At 45.6% G+C, this 17,372-nt stretch overlaps 2 protein-coding genes and 1 long non-coding RNA gene across 5 annotated transcripts; 2 read left to right on the top strand and 1 right to left on the bottom strand.

The window, feature by feature from the left end:
• Window positions 1–2,199: 2,199 nt before the first annotated feature.
• Window positions 2,200–4,419, bottom strand: MRFAP1L1 (Morf4 family associated protein 1 like 1). Its single transcript, XM_017853386.1, has 2 exons — window positions 3,714–4,419; window positions 2,200–3,134 (listed from the first exon to the last, which is right to left on the bottom strand). The coding sequence occupies exon 1, from the start codon at window positions 4,110–4,112 to the stop codon at window positions 3,729–3,731; it is 384 nt and encodes a 127-aa protein (XP_017708875.1). The 5' UTR covers window positions 4,113–4,419; the 3' UTR covers window positions 2,200–3,134; window positions 3,714–3,728.
• A 44-nt stretch (window positions 4,420–4,463) lies between these two features.
• LOC108516079 (uncharacterized) lies at window positions 4,464–15,884 on the top strand. Of its 3 annotated transcripts, none has more exons than XR_001881715.1 (3): window positions 4,464–4,544; window positions 14,970–15,056; window positions 15,771–15,884. It is a non-coding gene; the product is annotated as an uncharacterized LOC108516079 (long non-coding RNA). The 3 variants fall into 3 exon arrangements; XR_001881714.1 differs by lacking the exon at window positions 4,464–4,544 and adding an exon at window positions 5,189–5,258; XR_001881713.1 differs by lacking the exon at window positions 4,464–4,544 and adding an exon at window positions 8,855–8,896.
• On the top strand, window positions 10,790–12,084 carry BLOC1S4 (biogenesis of lysosomal organelles complex 1 subunit 4). The gene has a single exon (XM_017853385.1). The coding sequence runs from the start codon at window positions 10,930–10,932 to the stop codon at window positions 11,581–11,583; it is 654 nt and encodes a 217-aa protein (XP_017708874.1). The 5' UTR covers window positions 10,790–10,929; the 3' UTR covers window positions 11,584–12,084.
• Window positions 15,885–17,372: the final 1,488 nt, after the last annotated feature.

Below are 17,372 nucleotides of genomic sequence, written 5' to 3'. Positions count from 1 at the left end.
GAAAATGCACAATCACACAATAACTAAAGAAAAGAAAAATCAAATAAGACAGAGAGTAATAGAGAATGGCAGTGCTATTTTAAAAAGAGTGGCATGGGAAGACCTCTCTGGTATTATAACATCTGAGCAAAGACTAGAAAAGTGGCACAGTGAGCCATATGGATATTGCACATTAAAAATATTTTCAGAAAACACAAAACTCTGGGATGAAGCAGTCAAACAAAGCATTATTGAAGACTCAGCCATCGCTAGCCAGCCGATGAAAGTGAAGGTTAAAGAATTTGCCCAGTCTTTTGGAAGAAAGCACAGAATTTCAGATTTTAAAGCAAGGGGAGGCTGGGCGTGAATGACTCACACAAGACAGACCAATGACTTTCAGAGCTACTAACAGAAGCCAATCCAAATTTTCTAGATGACTTTGAAGTTGTTAAAATCCCACTGATATATCATTCAATGAAAGGAAAATGTGTACGTTAAATAGGAAATCCAGACAAAACTCTCAACATCTCTAAATTATTTTTTCATCACAGCATGGGTTAAGACAATTAGCCTGTCACTACAGTGCTCTGCCTAAGAGTCAAGGCTCAAAAATGATTCAGAACACTCTTTAGGCTCTAAATTTGAAGGAGACTTAGGAAAAAAAAAAAAACCCTAGAATACTGAAGAGATGAAATGCAATCCTATGTATGAATATAATCTATGGTCAGTTAATCGAGAGGAAAAACATACATATACATAGTATATATGCACACGTGTATGCATATAGCACATATACAGTATGTGTGTGTGTCTATGAGTGTGTATATATAGGACTCAGCTTTTTCACCCCCAAAGCATTTAAATCTATCAGGTACCTTGTAAATAACAGCTTTCGCAATCAAGATCCACAATATCCCAAAGAGCCGCTGCTCCTTCAGCCAGCTCCCGGAAGTAAGATAATATGGAACAACTCACCTACAATGTATTAATAGATCAATATGAATAAGAAAAAAAAAATCCTCGGGTGTTGCAAGCCACTAAAGCTTTGGGGTGAACTGTTATAGCAGTTTAGTCTAGTTGACTGATACAGAAAGACATCAAGTCTTGGCTCCAGAAAAGCCTAGCTGGTCCTTCCCACTCATTCTGCCCCAGTTCAGGCCCTCACATCCCATCTCTACTTCTGCACCTGCCGCTATCTTATAGCCCACACTCACATTAATCCATACCCAGTCTTGGGTAATCTTTCTAAACTACAGATGTGACAGCCATTCCCCTGATTATCAGAAATTACGGCTCCCCAGCCGTACTTCTCGTTTTTACCGAAGAACCCAGACAGGCAGGCACGTGAGCAAGGATCTTAGATATCACAACAAAGCTGGAAACAGCTTCTGTGATTTTTCTGTGCTCAGGTACTTGATTTTTAAAATGCCTATTTTACTCATTAATCCAAAATGTGTATCTGAGCTTATTACGATCATGTATCTATTTTTATTAAATTAGATTTAGTAATTCTGGAAACTGTACCATGCCTACGCTATGGCTCTGAGCATCCATTAGCACTCTGTGAGAAAACATTCCAGGGTGAAGAAACCTCACTGAAGTACAGGTTTATGAAGATGAACTAATTCCTTAACGAAGATCTCTTGGCCCTGCCTGCCAATTTCACTCTGTCTCCCACAAGCCCCTCCACGCTCCTTAACATCCAGCTCACTGGCCGTCTCCCCAGTGCTGGATCTCGAAAGGCTTTGGCTCACTTTGATCCCTATGCCTTATATGTCTTCATTCATTTCTACTTTTCAGGCCCAGGTAAGTCACCTACTCTGAATTCACACACTTCCCTACTAAGAGTGACTCCCTCCTCAGGGCTCCCACGATATCCACGCACTCTATATCGCAGTTTCTTGTTTCCGTTTCTGTCCCACACCTTCGCCCCATCCATGTCTCACCTTTATGTTCCTAGTGCCTTGGATAGGATACGAGGCACGTTACATTCCCACTGGTTGACTAAACACACTTCTGCTGCTGAAAAGCAGGGGCTTGGCCCAGAGGATGGCCGAAAAGTTTTTCTCTTCAGAACTGAGTGTTCTGTCAGCTCATCTCCATAGCACCTTCCAGAAATAATTCTCCCTCAGTTAAAGGCTTATCGAGAGCCTTTAACTACAAACAGTTCAACCCCATTTGATGACACTCAGTGAAGAACATCCATTTCAAAAAGATTTATTTATGATTCTTTTATTAACACACACAGGAGGGGCTTTGGTCATGTGAACAAAAAATTTATTTTTTAAAAAAGGCTTTTAGGTCTTTGTTTTCAAGGCAAATTAATACTTACTATATGTTTGACTTTGACCTCCAATCTGACAGCTCTACTACCCTGATGAACTGGAACAGACTTTCCAGGCCCTGATAATGTCTTTTCCTTTCTCTGGCCTCTTAAAGCTCTTTGTAGACTGTCTCTTCGATGCCATTCTCTGATGGCCCTGTAATGTGTGAGGGTATTACAGCAGTTCCTAATCAAACTGCCTTGTCATAAAAGGTCAGCTATGTTGTCTAAATCAACTCATCTGACAGGTTACACAATATATATCAGACAATGTGCCACAAAACACAGCTCTCCTCTTTCATCTCACAGAGGAACTAAAGTTCCAAAATATATACAAAACCACCTTCCATCTCCAACTGTCTTCTCGTTCTTCCCAGCTTTATGCAAAGCAGTCTCATTAATACATTCTTCACCAGGCTCAACCAGGCAGCGTAGTGTCTTCCACTGCACCTCTAAAGTTGGAAGATTCTGATCCCAAGTCTTGACGTGTTCCAAAAAACGATCAGGTCACAAAGGTAACAGCAAAATACAAGGCCATGCCCAACATTTCAAAAACACAGCGAAGTAACAAGAATAAATGTGACCACAAAAACAACTTAATTAAGCCCCATTTCTCTTATGAAAGTATTTCTTCGACAAAAGTTGTATTTCCAGAACCAAACACATTTGATGATCTAAATCTATATAGAGGTCATCAATCACTGACCATAAGGGAGACTGTTACATGGGGGTAAAAAACATACAAAAACAAAACAGAAAATGACAAGCTGTTTCAGTTTCCTCAAGGTGTCAGTTCATCCTTACCAGTTGACTACAGTCCTCAGCTGTGAACCTAAAGCACAATTGGGAGAAATTTACCATGAAGACATTGACTCTCAAAGTTCCATATCTTGATGTTAAAAATAAATGTGAACCACCCAGAAGAATGCCACTTCTTTGAGACACGGTCCTCTGACATACCTGTCTCATAGAACCGTCTGGAAATTTCAGGTAATGGCCTCTGGCTTTACTCTTTCTTTCCCTGCGTTCTCAGCCTGCGTTCCATTGTGCTCCACAGCCTACGTCTTCTGTGGCTTTCCCCAAACTCCCTTAGTGCCTAGACAAGTCTACTTCTGGCGACTGCCCTACTAGAAATGACTTACGTTTCACAGAAACAAACCCGAAGTTACTTTTATTTTTCTCCAATTACCAGTGTGGGAGGGAGAGGCCACAAAAAAACGGTATACTAACACTTAACAAAACCAGCACGCATTCTTTCCTCTTGACCCCAACTTTGTTCCCAATGCTCAATTTTTGATGCAATAAAATGGGGGATGCAAGCCTAGAACATAACTTTTTACAGGGCGCGGTTTAACCATGCTTAGGGCGACTACTGAGTTCCATCCAAGCTCCCGCTAGTTTCCGACCTTACCGCCGATCTCCTCCTTCAAGAAGACTCGCTTCTCTCTATTCGCCAGACGAGCTCGACCAGCATCTCTGCCATCTTCGCAATCTCCTTGGCTTTCTCCTCAGCCTTCTCGCACAACTCCGACACTCTCTCGTCGGCTTCGCCACTTGGGTGCTGCACGTGATTGAGGGCGCTCTCCTCCGAGGCCTCCACCTGCGTTTTGATCTGGATAAGCATATTGTCCATCTCCCACAGCTTGCTCCTGGTCCGCAGGTACGCCCGCCCGTGCTCGCGTATAAGAGACGCGATGTCCTCGCGCATCTCGTTGATGACCGGGAGCAGGAACTGCTCGAAATCCTCCTCCGGCTCCAGCACCTCTACTTCCTCAGGCGCTTCCACCTCGTCTATGTCCAGGGGCCGCATCTCCTCCTGCCGCTTCTTCAGTACCGCAGGAGGGGCGTTCTTCTTACCGGAACCCCCCAGGGACTGGAGATCAGCAGTTATTGCTGGAGGCTGAACGACCCACACGTTTTGTCAATAGTACTCCCGAATTATCTTTAATTTTTTTTCTTCCTTTTAATTGTAAGCCTTTAGCTTTAGAACTCCGTGGGAAGAATCACCGTGGAGGTACACAGCAAAGCGACCTACGAAATGGAGTCGCAGCCGTCAACTCGCCCTCGGCCTTTTTGCGGCCCTTTCACGACAGAGCCGGGCCCCCTTTACGGTCACGCCTTCTGCAAGCCCCAGTAGCGGGCGCGCGCACGTAAAGGGGTCTCGGGCGCGCGCATGGCCATCCCCGTCAGCTTCCCGGCGCCCCGCCTCGCCCTCTTCTCTAATTTAGATTTGTGGCGGCAGGTTTGTTCGTGTCTTCCTCTAAAGCTTCCCTTCAGAGGGGTTTTACTTTTATTATTATTTTTTAAAGTAAAAATGACCCTCCCTTCCCCATATTTGAATAAGACTGGCTGGCGTTTACAGCGCTTACTATTTAAGCATGCAGAAGCTTGGATTAATTTTTTTTTTGAAACGGAGTCTCGCTCTGTCGCCCAGGCTGGAGTGCAGTGGCCGGATCTCAGTTCACTGCAAGCTCCACCTCCCGGGTTTACGCCATTCTCCTGCCTCAGCCTCCCGAGTAGCTGGGACTACAGGCGCCCGCCACCACGCCCGGCTAGTTTTTTTGTATTTTTTTTTTAGTAGAGACGGGGTTTCACCGTGTTAGCCAGGATGGTCTCGATCTCCTGACGTCGTTAAACCTAACCCGTCTCAGCCTCCCAAAGTGCTGGGATTACAGGCTTGAGCTACTGCGCCCGGCCGCTTGGATTAATTTATATAAATTCACTTAGCCCTCACAACGAACCTATAAGAGAAGTAAAAACCGGGCTAAAAGTCGTAATTTGAGCTCAAAGCAATGTGGGTCCACAGTCCCTGCTCAGTGTTCTAGAATGGAACTCGTCCCTCTGTCCTCCCCACCCCTGGCTCATACTTTTGTTCTGGAGGGAATTTCTCTCGCTGCCTTGGGTGGTTCTGGCCCATGGTTTTTGGTCTCTCTTCAGAGTCTATAAGGTCCTCAAGGTAAAGGGCAACTTCTCTTTCAGTTCTGTCCTCCGCCCTTCCTGTCAGCCTGGCGTCAAGCAGGGCCTTAGAGAATGCTTTAGAGAGAGGGATTCTCTAGTACCTAAGTGTCTCTACCAGACTGGAGGCTGTTTGGGGACAGGTTCTGGTCTTGGTCACCTTTATGTCCTTCCACACACAAGACCTGAAAATGAGCAGGGACCTAGTAAATGTGGCGTTGATCATCAATACGTTTTGATCACCAACCTAATGCCATTGTGGAATGGAAGAAGTCTATTGCTAGGCTTAGACACCCAGTGCCACACTAGTAGTAACATGAGTGTGTGTAGAGGGGGGATCCTTCTTACACAAGTGCCACAGATCAGAACTTCAGTTTTCCAGTCTGATAAAGACCAATGGCCCCAGCCTGAATATCTGTCAGTGGGAAGAGGGATTTGTAAGATGACGTGTGCAAAACAGTTTTGCAACCACCAACATTCTAGCAGATGTTCATCAAAAGAACATTAAGAGGGAGAGAGCAAGGCACCGTGAAAAAAGATGTTTGACTCATATGCAGAATATATTGAGAACTCCTACAGATCAAGAAGGAAAAGACAAAATTTTAAAACAGGCAAAAGACATAGGCTGGCACTTTAACAAAAGAGAATATCCAAATGGCCAATAAGTATATGAAGAGGTTTTCAACTTCATGATTCAACGGGGAAATGCAGATTAGAAAGCACAACGAGGAAGCACTGTACGTCCACTAGAATGACTAAAATTTAAAATACTGACAATACCAAGTATTGGGGAAGATGTGGAACAACCGGAACTCTTATACATTCTTGATGGATGTCTTAGTCTAGTCTAGACACCATAACAAAATACTATAGACTGGGTGGCTTAAACACAGACATTTATCTTCTCACAGTTCTAGAGGCCAGAAGTCCATGATTAAGGTGCCAGCAAATTTGGTTTCTGGAGGTGAGGGCTCTCTTCCTGAATTGCAGATGGCCGCCTTCCTGCTGCAGTCCTCACATGATCTCTTCTTTGTGCATGCAGTGTTGTGGGGTACAGGAAGGAGTGCTCTCTTGTGTCTCTTCTTATAAGAACATGAAGCTATAGGATCATGCCCCCACTTGTATGACCTTATTTAACCTTACTTACTGCTTTACTCCAAGTACAGCCACACTGGGGGTTAGGGCTTCAACATAAAATATTGGGGACACATATTCAGCCCATAAAAATGGGAATGTAAGTTGTTACAATAATTTTGGAAAACTATTTGGCAGTATCTACCCAAGATTAAACATATACCAATCCTATGTTCTAGCAAATTGACACCTTGTTATACACTTAAGAGAGTTTGAGTGCAATTGTTTATAAAAATACATATACAAGAATATTCATAGCAGCTTTATTATAATAGCCCCAAAGTTAAAACAACTCAAATGTTCATCAACAGGAGAATAAATAAATAAAATGAATAAATGGTAGCATTTTCCTTCAATAGTTTATTACTGCATAACCAGTTACCCCAACATTTAGCAGCTTTAAAATATTTATTATCTGTCGTAGTGCATTTAGGCTGCTCTAACAAAATACCATAAGGTGGCCAGCTTATAAAAGAAATTTATTTCTCACAGTTCTGGGGGATGAGAAGTCCAAGATCAAAGTGCTAGTAGATTCTGTCTGGTTAGAACTAGTATTTTGGTTCATAAACGGTTCCTTCTTGCTGTGTCCTCAGAGGATGGAAGGAGCAAGGGGTCTCTCTTATACGTCTTTTTTTTTTTTTTTCTTTTCTTTTGGAGATGGAGTTTCACTCTTGTCGCCCAGGCTGGAGTGCAATGATGCAGTCTCTGCTCACTGAAACCTCTGCCTCCAAGGTTCAAGCAATTCTCCTGCCTCAGCCTCCTGAGTGGCTGGGATTACAGGTGCCTGCCACCACGCCCGGCTAATTTTTGTATTATTAGTAGAGATGGGGTTTCACCATGTTGGCCAAGCTTGTCTCGAACTCCTGACCTCAGGTGATCCACCCGCCCCAGCCTCCCAAAGTGCTGGGAATACAGGCATGAGCCACTGCACCCAGCCCTCTTATACATCTTTTGTGTATTTACTTATAAACAAAGTCTTGCTCTTTTGCACAGGCTAAAGTGCAGTGGAGTGAGCATAGCTCACTGCCTCAAACTCCTGAGCTCAAATGATCCTCCAGCCTCTACCTCCTGAGTAGCTGGGACTACAGGCACATGGCACCACACCCAGCTTAAACAAATTTGTTTTTTGTAGAGACGGGGGTCTTGCTATGTTACCCAGGCTAGTCTCAAACCCCTGGCCTCAAACAATTTTCCTGCCTCTTCCTTCCAAAGTGTTGAGATTACAGGCATGAACCACTGCAGCTAGCCTTATATCCTTTATAAGGGTACTAGTCACATTCATGAGGGTTCTGACCCCATGACCAGATCACTTCCCAAAGGCCCAATCTCCTGATACCATCACTGTGTTAAGCTGTTCTCACATTGCTATAAAGGAATATCTGAGACTGGGTAATTTATGAAGGAAAAAGGCTTAATTGGCTAAGGGTTCTGCAGGCTGTACAGGAAGCATGGTGCTGGCATCTGCTTGGCTTCTAGGGAGGCTTCAGGAAACTTACAATCATGGCAGAAGGCAAAGGGAGAGCAGGCATGTCACATGACCAAAGCAGGAGCAAGAGGTGGGAGGAGGTGCCACACAGGTTAAATGACTAGATCTCATGAGAACTCACTGATCACAAGAGCAATACAAAGGGGATGGTGCTAAACCATTCATGAGAAATCTGTCCCCATGATCCAGTCAACTACCAGCAGGCTCCAGCTCCAACATTGGGGATTACATTTCAACATGAGATTTGGGTGGGACATCCAAACCATATCAATCACCTGGTGGGGTAGAATTTAAACATATGAATTGGGATATGAAGACACAAACATTCAGACCATAGCATTATCTTATGTAGTTTCAGTTTAGTATCTTACATGAGGTTGCAGTGAACCTATCAGCTGGGGCTGCAGTCATATCTGAGTTTGAATGAGGCTGGAGCATCCACTTCCAAGATGGCTTACTCATGTGGTTGTTGGCAAGGCTGTTTTTCTCTAGCTGTTAGTCTCAGCTCTTTGCTATATGGGCTTCTCCATGGAGCTGCCCACAACAAGGCAGCTGGTTTCCCCAGAGCAAGTGGTTTGTGAACCCCCAATATCTGAGACATGTCTCAGTTAATTTAGGAAGTTTATTTTGCCAAAGTTGAGGATGTGCGCCCGTGACACAGCCTCAGGAGGACATGTGTCCAAGGTGGTCAGAGCACAGCTTGGTTTCATACATTTTAGGGAGACATGAGATGTCAATCAACATATGTAAGAGGAACGATGGATTGGTCCGGAAAGGTGAGACATCTCAAAGCAAAGGCGGGACAACTCGAAGTGGGGAGGGGGCTTCCAGGTCTTGGAGAGATAAGAGAAAAATGGTTGCATTCTTTTGAGTTTCTTTCTTTCTTTTTTTTTTGAGCTGGAGTCTCACCCTGTCGCCCAGGCTGGAGTGTAGTGGCGTGATCTCGGCTCACTGCAACCTCCTCCTCCCAGGTTCAAGCAATTCTCCTGCTTCACCCTCCCGAGTAGCTGGGATTACAGGTGTGTACCACCACGACCGGCTAAATTTTTGTATTTTTATTAGAGACAGGGTTTCACTATGTTGGCCAGGCTGGTCTCGAACTCCTGATCTCAAATGATCCACCCACCTCAGCCTCCCAAAGTGTTGGGGTTACAGGTGTAAGCCACCGTGCTGGGTCATTTTGAGTTTCTGATTCACCTCTCCAAAGGAGGCAATCAGGTATGCATTTATCTCAGTGAGCAGAGGAGTGGCCATGAATAGAATGTGAGGCAGGTTTGCCCTGAGCAGTTTCCACCTTGACTTTTCTTTTAGCTTAGTGATTGTAAGACCCCAAGATTTATTTTCCTTTCTCAGGTTGGAGGGAAAGAGATGCCACACTACCTTTTATGAACTAATGTCCAAATCGTACAACATCACTTCTGTCTTCTTCAGTTTATTATGAGCAAGTGAAGTCACTAAGTCCAGTACCTACTCGACAAGGGGGAATACACAAGAGTGAGAATACCAGGAGGAAGAAATCACTGGGAGTCATCTTGAAGGCTGGCTAGCAATCACAGTTTGTCCTCTGACTACCAATTCTTCATGCCATTTTAACATGCTAACCACACTCCCCTCCATCCAAGGTCCCCAAAAGATACATTTTTAAAAATCTCATGTAGTTTTAAGTATTACTATCCTATTGTCACATCAGCTTTAAGTCCAGAATTTTGTCTTCTAAATTAGATCAGATGTAGATGAGGCTTTCTGAGCATAGTTCCTTAAATTCAGCTCCTAGAGTACAATTCTTCTTGATCTGTAGACTTTTGAAGCTAAGGAGACAAGTTCTCTGCCCCCATGCCTCGAATACACAATTGCGGGGCCAGCACAGGACAATCACTACAGATCTGTTCCGCTACCACTACCACTAGATAGCCACTACCACTCCTGTTCAAAAAGGGGGAAATTGGAAGTACAAACAAGTTACCAGTCCATAGAAACTCTGCCATCCAGTCTCAAGGTCTAGGACTCCATGACTCCCAGTTCCACCATCTGGGCTCCTGGTTATACTTCCTTTTTCATGAAATGTACCATGTGTTTGCTAATGAGTCTTTTTCTCAGTCTGATTCCTGCTTGTAGAAGTTTGGGGAGAGGGGATCCAAAGGCCTTTCCCTTCCAGTCCAATCTGCAATGCTTGTGTCAATATAATTATCTTTAAAAAACTTCACAGGTCTCCGGTGAATCTCATCAGGGTTCACTCCATTAGACAAAAGTGCTACCTACAAATCCCTTTGAGATAAGTCCATCTCTACCTATTTTGGGGTTCTGCTAATACTGACGAACAAGCCTTAAGCCTTCTGGAGGCCCTGTGGTTTGGTTGATGGACTCTGTGAGCCACATCATTAATCTCTTTAAGGAGCTGTTAGTCTAAGTGAATGGTATCCTGAGGCACAATCTTTGCTTTTTCTGAGATTTTAAAGGATTTTACCGTCACATCTCAACTTCATCTTTGTTTTCTTCTAGCAGTATCCTGGATTTGATATTTGCTTGGAAAGTATTAGTATTTCTTAGTTTTACACCCTTTGCAATCAGACGAAGCTGAGAACTTTAAAAATCATCCAAGTAGTCAAGGTCCGTCCTTTTTGTGTTTCGTCTTGCTTATCTCATTTATTTTACTATAAACAGAAGAAAAGAAATGAAGGACAGAAGGGAGACTTTCATGGGTGTTGGACATGTCCTACCAGTTGGTATGGATAGAATATGCATGGTTGTATGGATGTGTACAAAGTCATCAATGTGCACATTTAAAATATATGCACTGTATTGTATTCCTGCTACACCTTCGCTAAAAAAAAAAAAAAAAAAGTTGAATGTGAGCGCGGGCGTGAGAAAACCGCAGCGCGCATGCGTGAGCGTGAACGCGCTGGGAGGCCGGAAACAAAGGTGGGTGCGCGTGCACAGACGCGCTCGCAGGCCGCCGGAAGCGTGAGCGCGCGCGTGCGTGCGCGTGCGTGAGCGTGAGCGCGAGCGCGCGGAGGTCGGAAGCGGGCTCTGTACAGCCCGGCGGTCGCGGGCTATGGAGGCGAGCTCCTCAGATAGCGGAGCGCCGCCCGAGGGGCTGGCGGAAGAGGCCGAGCATCAGGGCGCCGCCTGGAGCGGGGACAGTGGCACTGTGTCCCAGAGCCACAGCAGCGCCTCGGGGCCGTGGGAGGATGAGGGCGCGGAGGACGGTGCGCCGGGCCGCGACCTGCCGCTGCTTCGCCGCGCCGCTGCGAGCTATGCCGCCTGCCTGCTGCCCGGGGCCGGGGCGCGGCCCGAGGTCGAGGCCCTGGACGCGAGCCTGGAGGACCTGCTCACCAGAGTGGACGAGTTCGTGGGCATGCTGGACATGCTTCGCGGCGACTCGTCCCAAGTCGTCAGCGAGGGCGTGCCGCGCATCCACGCGAAGGCCGCCGAGATGCGGCACATCTACAGCAGGATCGACCGGCTGGAGGCCTTCGTGAGGATGGTGGGCGGCCGCGTGGCCAGGATGGAGGAGCAGGTCACCAAGGCCGAGGCCGAGCTGGGCGCTTTCCCCAGGGCGTTCAAGAAGCTCCTGCACACGATGAACGTGCCCTCGCTCTTTAGCAAATCAGCTCCCTCGAGGCCACAGCAAGCCGGCTACGAAGCCCCCGTCCTGTTTCGGACCGAAGACTACTTCCCTTGTTGTAGTGAAAGGCCTCAGCTCTGACGGCCTGACCACTGCGGCAAGAGGACCCCAGCTGAGGTGCTTACCTCCAGTATGAAGTGAATTGCAAATCCTGCTCATGGACATACATGATGTTGGAGTGTGGGATTTCAAGGTTTACTTTCTGCACACTCTCCGTAGTGTATTCATGATTCAGTGTAGAATGTATAGACTTTATGCCTTCCAATTTTAAAAAAAGAGACGGGGTCTTGCTATGTTGCCCAGACTGGCTGGAAACTCCTGGACTCAAGTGATCCTTCCACCTCAGCCTCCCCAGTAGCTGGGACTACAGGGTCGCCACCGCGCCCAGCCTGTGTCTTCCAGCTCTAATCAGAAAGCTGCTTGGCGAGGGCATGGGGAATCAAACTGAATGAACTTTGCTTTGCACTGTGGCAAAACTGTTATTTTTATGGATTTTACTACACGGCGTTACCTTTTCAAGATTTATATGTTTGTATAATCATAAGAAAATTGAGCCATTAAAGCCTTGTTATTATTCAATCCGAGTAGTCGTTTTCTGCACCCTACTCTTAGGGTAAATGGTACATTATTTAGTATTAAACCTCCTATAGCGTGGATTGTAAACCAAAGGAAATGGTACAATTTCTGAGAAAATTTGTTGATTTTTTGTGACTAATTCCAAAGTTGTATTTGAACGTATGACCTCACAGTCTTGATTTGTCCATAGCAAACATATATATATATATGTGTGGGTTGCCAGTGTTTGGTTTATAATTTAAATATTAATAGAAATTTTAAGTTTTACTGGACATGACTTCCTTCTGAAAAGAATTTCACATATTGGCTTGTGTTTGTTCGAAATAGACGTATTGCTCATATGCTTTTGGTAGTGGGATAAAGAAAAGGGGCTTGAGTATACCTCCTTTAGAGAGCTAATGTGAAAAGCTATAGCTTCTGTTTCAGAGCATGGTATATTTCTTTCCCCTTGAAATGGAGAGTTAAATCATTTATGTGAGTGAATGGTATTACGATTTTCTTGCGGATACAATAGGCTTTTATTGAGATTCAAATCTATTTCATAAGGTGGCCCTCCTAAATAGTAGACGCTAAAAAAGCATACAGCTTAGGTTGCTTTTGTGTCATTTTCAATGTCATCACAGATCTTCGAGGTTCATAGAATAGCTGTATTTTCATTTAGCTGTGTGTTGTGAAGAATCTGATCGTGTAATTGTGCAGCTAGCTTTCGTGGACCTTCACTGTCACATACTTAACATTTTTTATTCAGGTGGTTCATTGACTACAAATTAAGGAACTCTGAATGTAGAAGCTGAAAGAACAAGTAACCTACATTTAATATTCAGCAACTGCTGGTACCCCATAAGTAAATCATATATTTTGATGACATCGTCACTGAATATGAAAATAGCATCCTTACATAACAATACATTAAAAGATTTTTCACTTAATGTTCAAAAGCAGTAATGAGGGGCCGGGCGTGGTAGCTCCTACCTGTAATCCCAGCACTTTGAGAGGCTGAGGCAGGTGGATTACCTGAGGTCAGGAATTCGAGACCGGCTTGGCCAACATGGTGAAACCCCATCTCTACTAAAAATACAGAAAACTAGCCAGGCATGGTGGCGGGCACCTGTAATCCCAGCTACTCGAGAGGCTGAGGCAGGAGAATCGCTTGACCCTGGGAGGTGGAGGTTTCAGTGAGCCGAGATTGCTCCACTGCACTCCAGCCTGGGCAACAAGAGTGAAACTCCGTCTCAAAAAAAAAAAAAAAAAAAAAAAGTAGGACAAATTATGAAACATTAGAATAACTTTAAGATTTAATATCTGCATAATAGAAACCTTAAATTCCAGAAAGCATAAGTTAATAAGTGTGCTGTAAAGTAAAACTATTAGGGGTGTATAATGCTTAGATATTTAATTTACCTTCAAAAAATAAATTGGGTTGAGAAAATTAAAAGTATAATAACCAGTAAGAAAATGATATTCAGCTTAAGTTTTTAATGCTAATCATAAAATATTCTAGCAATCCATCTAAAAGTAAAAAGTCCTGGTTCAAATGATAGCATGATATGTGCAGCTTATCTCTATCTGGCTTCTGAAATTCTTGTTAATTGGTGTTATTCCTGAGCTTTTCAAATAGGGATTTGTGCAGGGCCTTCTTGTTTGGGGAATTGAAGCTGGTTTGCACAGTGCAAGACATACTAGATGAAGGTGTGTCTGCCTTAAGAATGGGGATGGGGAGGCCAGGCACACCCCCGCTCTCCTCGGTACTGCCACATTTAGACCGCCTGGCTCCCACCTCTTCATCCTAACTCTGACCAGCTGGAGAATCAAGAGGGCCCTTTGCATCTTGGAAAACGGGTCCTTCTACCTCTTCTTAAGTCCGTAACAAGTTGGGAGGAGGGCTCGTACCCCTGGAGCTATAGGAGGAGGTCGAGATGGCATCCTGGATGACTCCCGCAGACCATCTATGTTGCTGGGGCCTGGCACTCCCCCACATTCTGGAAGTATAAACAGGGATGGGAATAGGGTCTAATAAAGCTTTAGGGAGGCACCATCACGCTGGCGTCAGTTAATTTGTTCTTAGCTCCCACATGCATTCGCACAAAAATTGTCAAGAGTCTCAGGAGTCCATAGGATATCCCCTTAGTCCAAGGGCAGCTTCTGGTATGCAGGAGTTGGTGTATGCACCAAATATAACTGGGTACAAATGAGCTAGTGAGCACCTGTGGCTTTTTCCCTGAAGCCACAACTTTGAGGAATGGGAGGAGTCTTGTAGATGCTGGAGTCAGGCAGCCCAGTGTGAACCTGCTAACTGATCTCAGGCAGGGGCCAGCAAAGTCCCAAAAGGGCCAGACGATAATTGTTTTAGAATTGCAGGCCTTATTTTTGTATTTTTAGTAAAGCCGGGGTCTCACTATATTGCCCAGGCTGGCCTCAAACTTCTGGCCTCAGTGATCCTCTGGCCTAGGCCTCCCAAAGCCCTGGGAATACAGGCATGAGCCACTGCGCCTGAATCTGGACAATGTTTTTTAACTTCTCAGCACGTAAAAGGAGTCTTCTTAGAAGAATAGTTCTGCAAGTTCTGTATCAACATCCCAGGGCACAATTAAGAACAAAGCCCCATTGGAGCCCACGGGAATGTCTGTGTGGTGTTTGACTGAACCTTGGGTCAGACTCCATTGCATTGGGCGTCTGACTTTCTCATGCACTGGCCTGCCCAGCTCTTGGGAAAGAACCACATCTTGTTTTTCTTTGTGTCCTAGTCCTCCCATGGTGCTTGATTTCTGAGCAAGCCCTTAGTCTGACTGAATTCTCCTATCTGCCTTTCTGTCTTGCATTCCTTATGGGGTGCCTAGATTTTGTGAAGTGGTTCATTCACTCAGTCATTCTGATAATCGCTTATTCCACAGATATGTGAGCGTACCAGGGATGTGCTACCTGCTTGCTGAGTATGCAGCTAAGTGGACAGAGCTAACATCCACTTGTTACTCCTGGAGGTGGGTAAGGTAGACAGCCATCAGATAATGACACAGACACATATCACAAACTGTAGCAAGCACTATGAAGGGGACACTTCATATGTCCCCTTCACATGTCCTCATATGAAGGGAAAGATGCTATGGGGCATCTTCCAGGGTCAAGGGAAGGCTGCAGGGGAGTAAGTAAGGGGGCAGGAGCCAGCTCAAGCCAGAGAACAGAAATTGGGCTTTATTCCAATGTGAAGAGAAGCTAAAGAGAGCTTTAGAGAAAGCCCAATCTGTCTGATGTATGTTGTTTAAAGGCCTCTTTGGCTGCTGCATTCCATGCAGGAGTGGCTTGGAGTGGGGAAAGGAAGCAGGAGACCACTTAAGAGGCTGTTGAGTGGCGCAGGAGAGATGCCGGTGGCTTGGATGGGTTGGGTAGCAGTGGGGATGGACAGAGCCCTGGGAATGCACTGTGGGAGTGCCGAGGTGGATATTAGTTCTTATTAACCACAGAGTATTGTAAGCCAGACCCTTAGAAGATACGGCTGCAAGAGCCCATGAGAAGTTTCTGATACAGAAAGTGGGATGACAAGGCACATATGATGGGCTGGGCCCCACTTGCTTGTGACTTGGTCTCATTGTCAGGGAGGGCTGACAGTATGTGTTGGTCTCATTGTCAGGGAGGGCTGGTGACCTGAACTCCCTGTCTAACATCCTGGGCCCATTTTTTTCCTTATTCACTTTCAGCAGCAAGAAAAATTCCTTAGGAACTCACTTTCCATCTTCTCATGAGGCCTCCGACATCTGTGTAGCCAAGCTAGTTTAACACTGTAAATTCCAGACCATTATTCAGCTTTTTCCTGTCAGTAGGTCTCATGTTTCAAGAAATATCTGTTTTTGTGAATAAAGTTTTATTGGCACACAGCCATGCCCATTTGTTTACATATTATTTATGGCTGCTTTTATGCTCCAAGGGCAGAGTGAGTAGTTGTAAGACCATTCCCAAGAGCTGGGCAGGCCAGTGCATGAGAAAGTCAGACGCCCAGTCCAATTGAGTCTGACCCAAGGTTCAGTCAAACACCATACAGACATTCCTGTGGGGCTCCAGTGGGGCTTTGTTCTTAATTGTGCCCTGGGATGTTGATACAGAACTTGCAGAACTATCCTTCTAAGAAGACTCCTTTTATGTGCTGAGAAGTTAAAAAACATTGTCCAGATTCAGGCGCAGTGGCTCATGCCTGTATTCCCAGGGCTTTGGGAGGCCTAGGCCAGAGGATCACTGGAGGCCAGAAGTTCGAGGCCAGCCTGGGCAACATAGTGAGACCCCAGCTCTATTAAAAATACAAAAATTAGTAAGGCATGGTGGCTTGGGCCTTGTAGTCCCAGCTACTTGGGAGGCTGAGGCAGGAGGATCACTTGAGCCCAGGAGTTCAAGGCTGCAGTGAGCTGTGATCACGCCACTGTCCTACAACCTAGGTAACAGAGCAAAACCCTGTCTCAAAAAATAATAATAAATAAATAAATAAATAAGTTGATTTAATTTAAAAAACACACAAACCACCATTTCCCAAAGTGACTGAAACCGTTTGACCCACTAATGGAGAATGAGAGCTTCTCCTCTATACTGTTCATCATCCAAGGGAAGCAAGCGTTCCAGCAGCGGGCTGGGAGGCCGCGGGAGGGAACTTGGTTATGGAGAAGGATGTGAGGACCCTCTGGCTGTGGGGTGTGGGGTCCGCGGTGGCTGCAGAGATTGCTCCCGCCACAACAGGGGGCGCTGCAGGAGCAGGAAAGGCCTGAAAACAGCTGGTCCAGCTCCTGCCTTCAGGAAACTGAAGCCCTATATCCTGCCACGGTCACTGGGCACTAGAAATTCAGAGCCCCAAGGTCCTGTTCATCCTTGAGAGGCTCCCAGTGTGCAGACAGAGAGGGGACGGCAGCTGCAGCCCAAGGCACAGTGGCTATTCTTGCATGGGGTGGGGGTAGGAAATTAGGAGAGGGTGCTAATTTGGAAGTGCCCTGTCTGGTGGGGGCAGGAGACAGGGCCTGTTTATGTCCACCTGGCTCTTATCTCTACCCGAAAGGAGCACAATCATTTATTTATGTACGGTTTGTCTGTCTCCCCAACAAGGAGGAAGATTGTGGCATTTTTCCATATTGTCCACTCTGAATCTGTGGCACCTGGCACCGGGCACCTAGCACCATGGCACCTAGCACAGAGAAGGCACTGAAAACTTGCCCACTGAGGGAATGACAGGGACATTGAGGATGAGCAGGTGCTGGCAAGGAGAGTAGGAAGGGTTCCAGGACCCACAGGCTGCTCCCCCGTCAGCCCAGCTCCCGCCTCCC

This window comes from Rhinopithecus bieti, unplaced genomic scaffold, assembly GCF_001698545.2.
Source record: "Rhinopithecus bieti isolate Rb0 unplaced genomic scaffold, ASM169854v2 scaffold_35903, whole genome shotgun sequence".
NCBI lineage: Eukaryota > Metazoa > Chordata > Mammalia > Primates > Cercopithecidae > Rhinopithecus > Rhinopithecus bieti.
The sequence above is the reverse complement of the archived record's forward strand: the minus strand, read 5'-3'. Positions and strand labels throughout refer to the sequence as shown.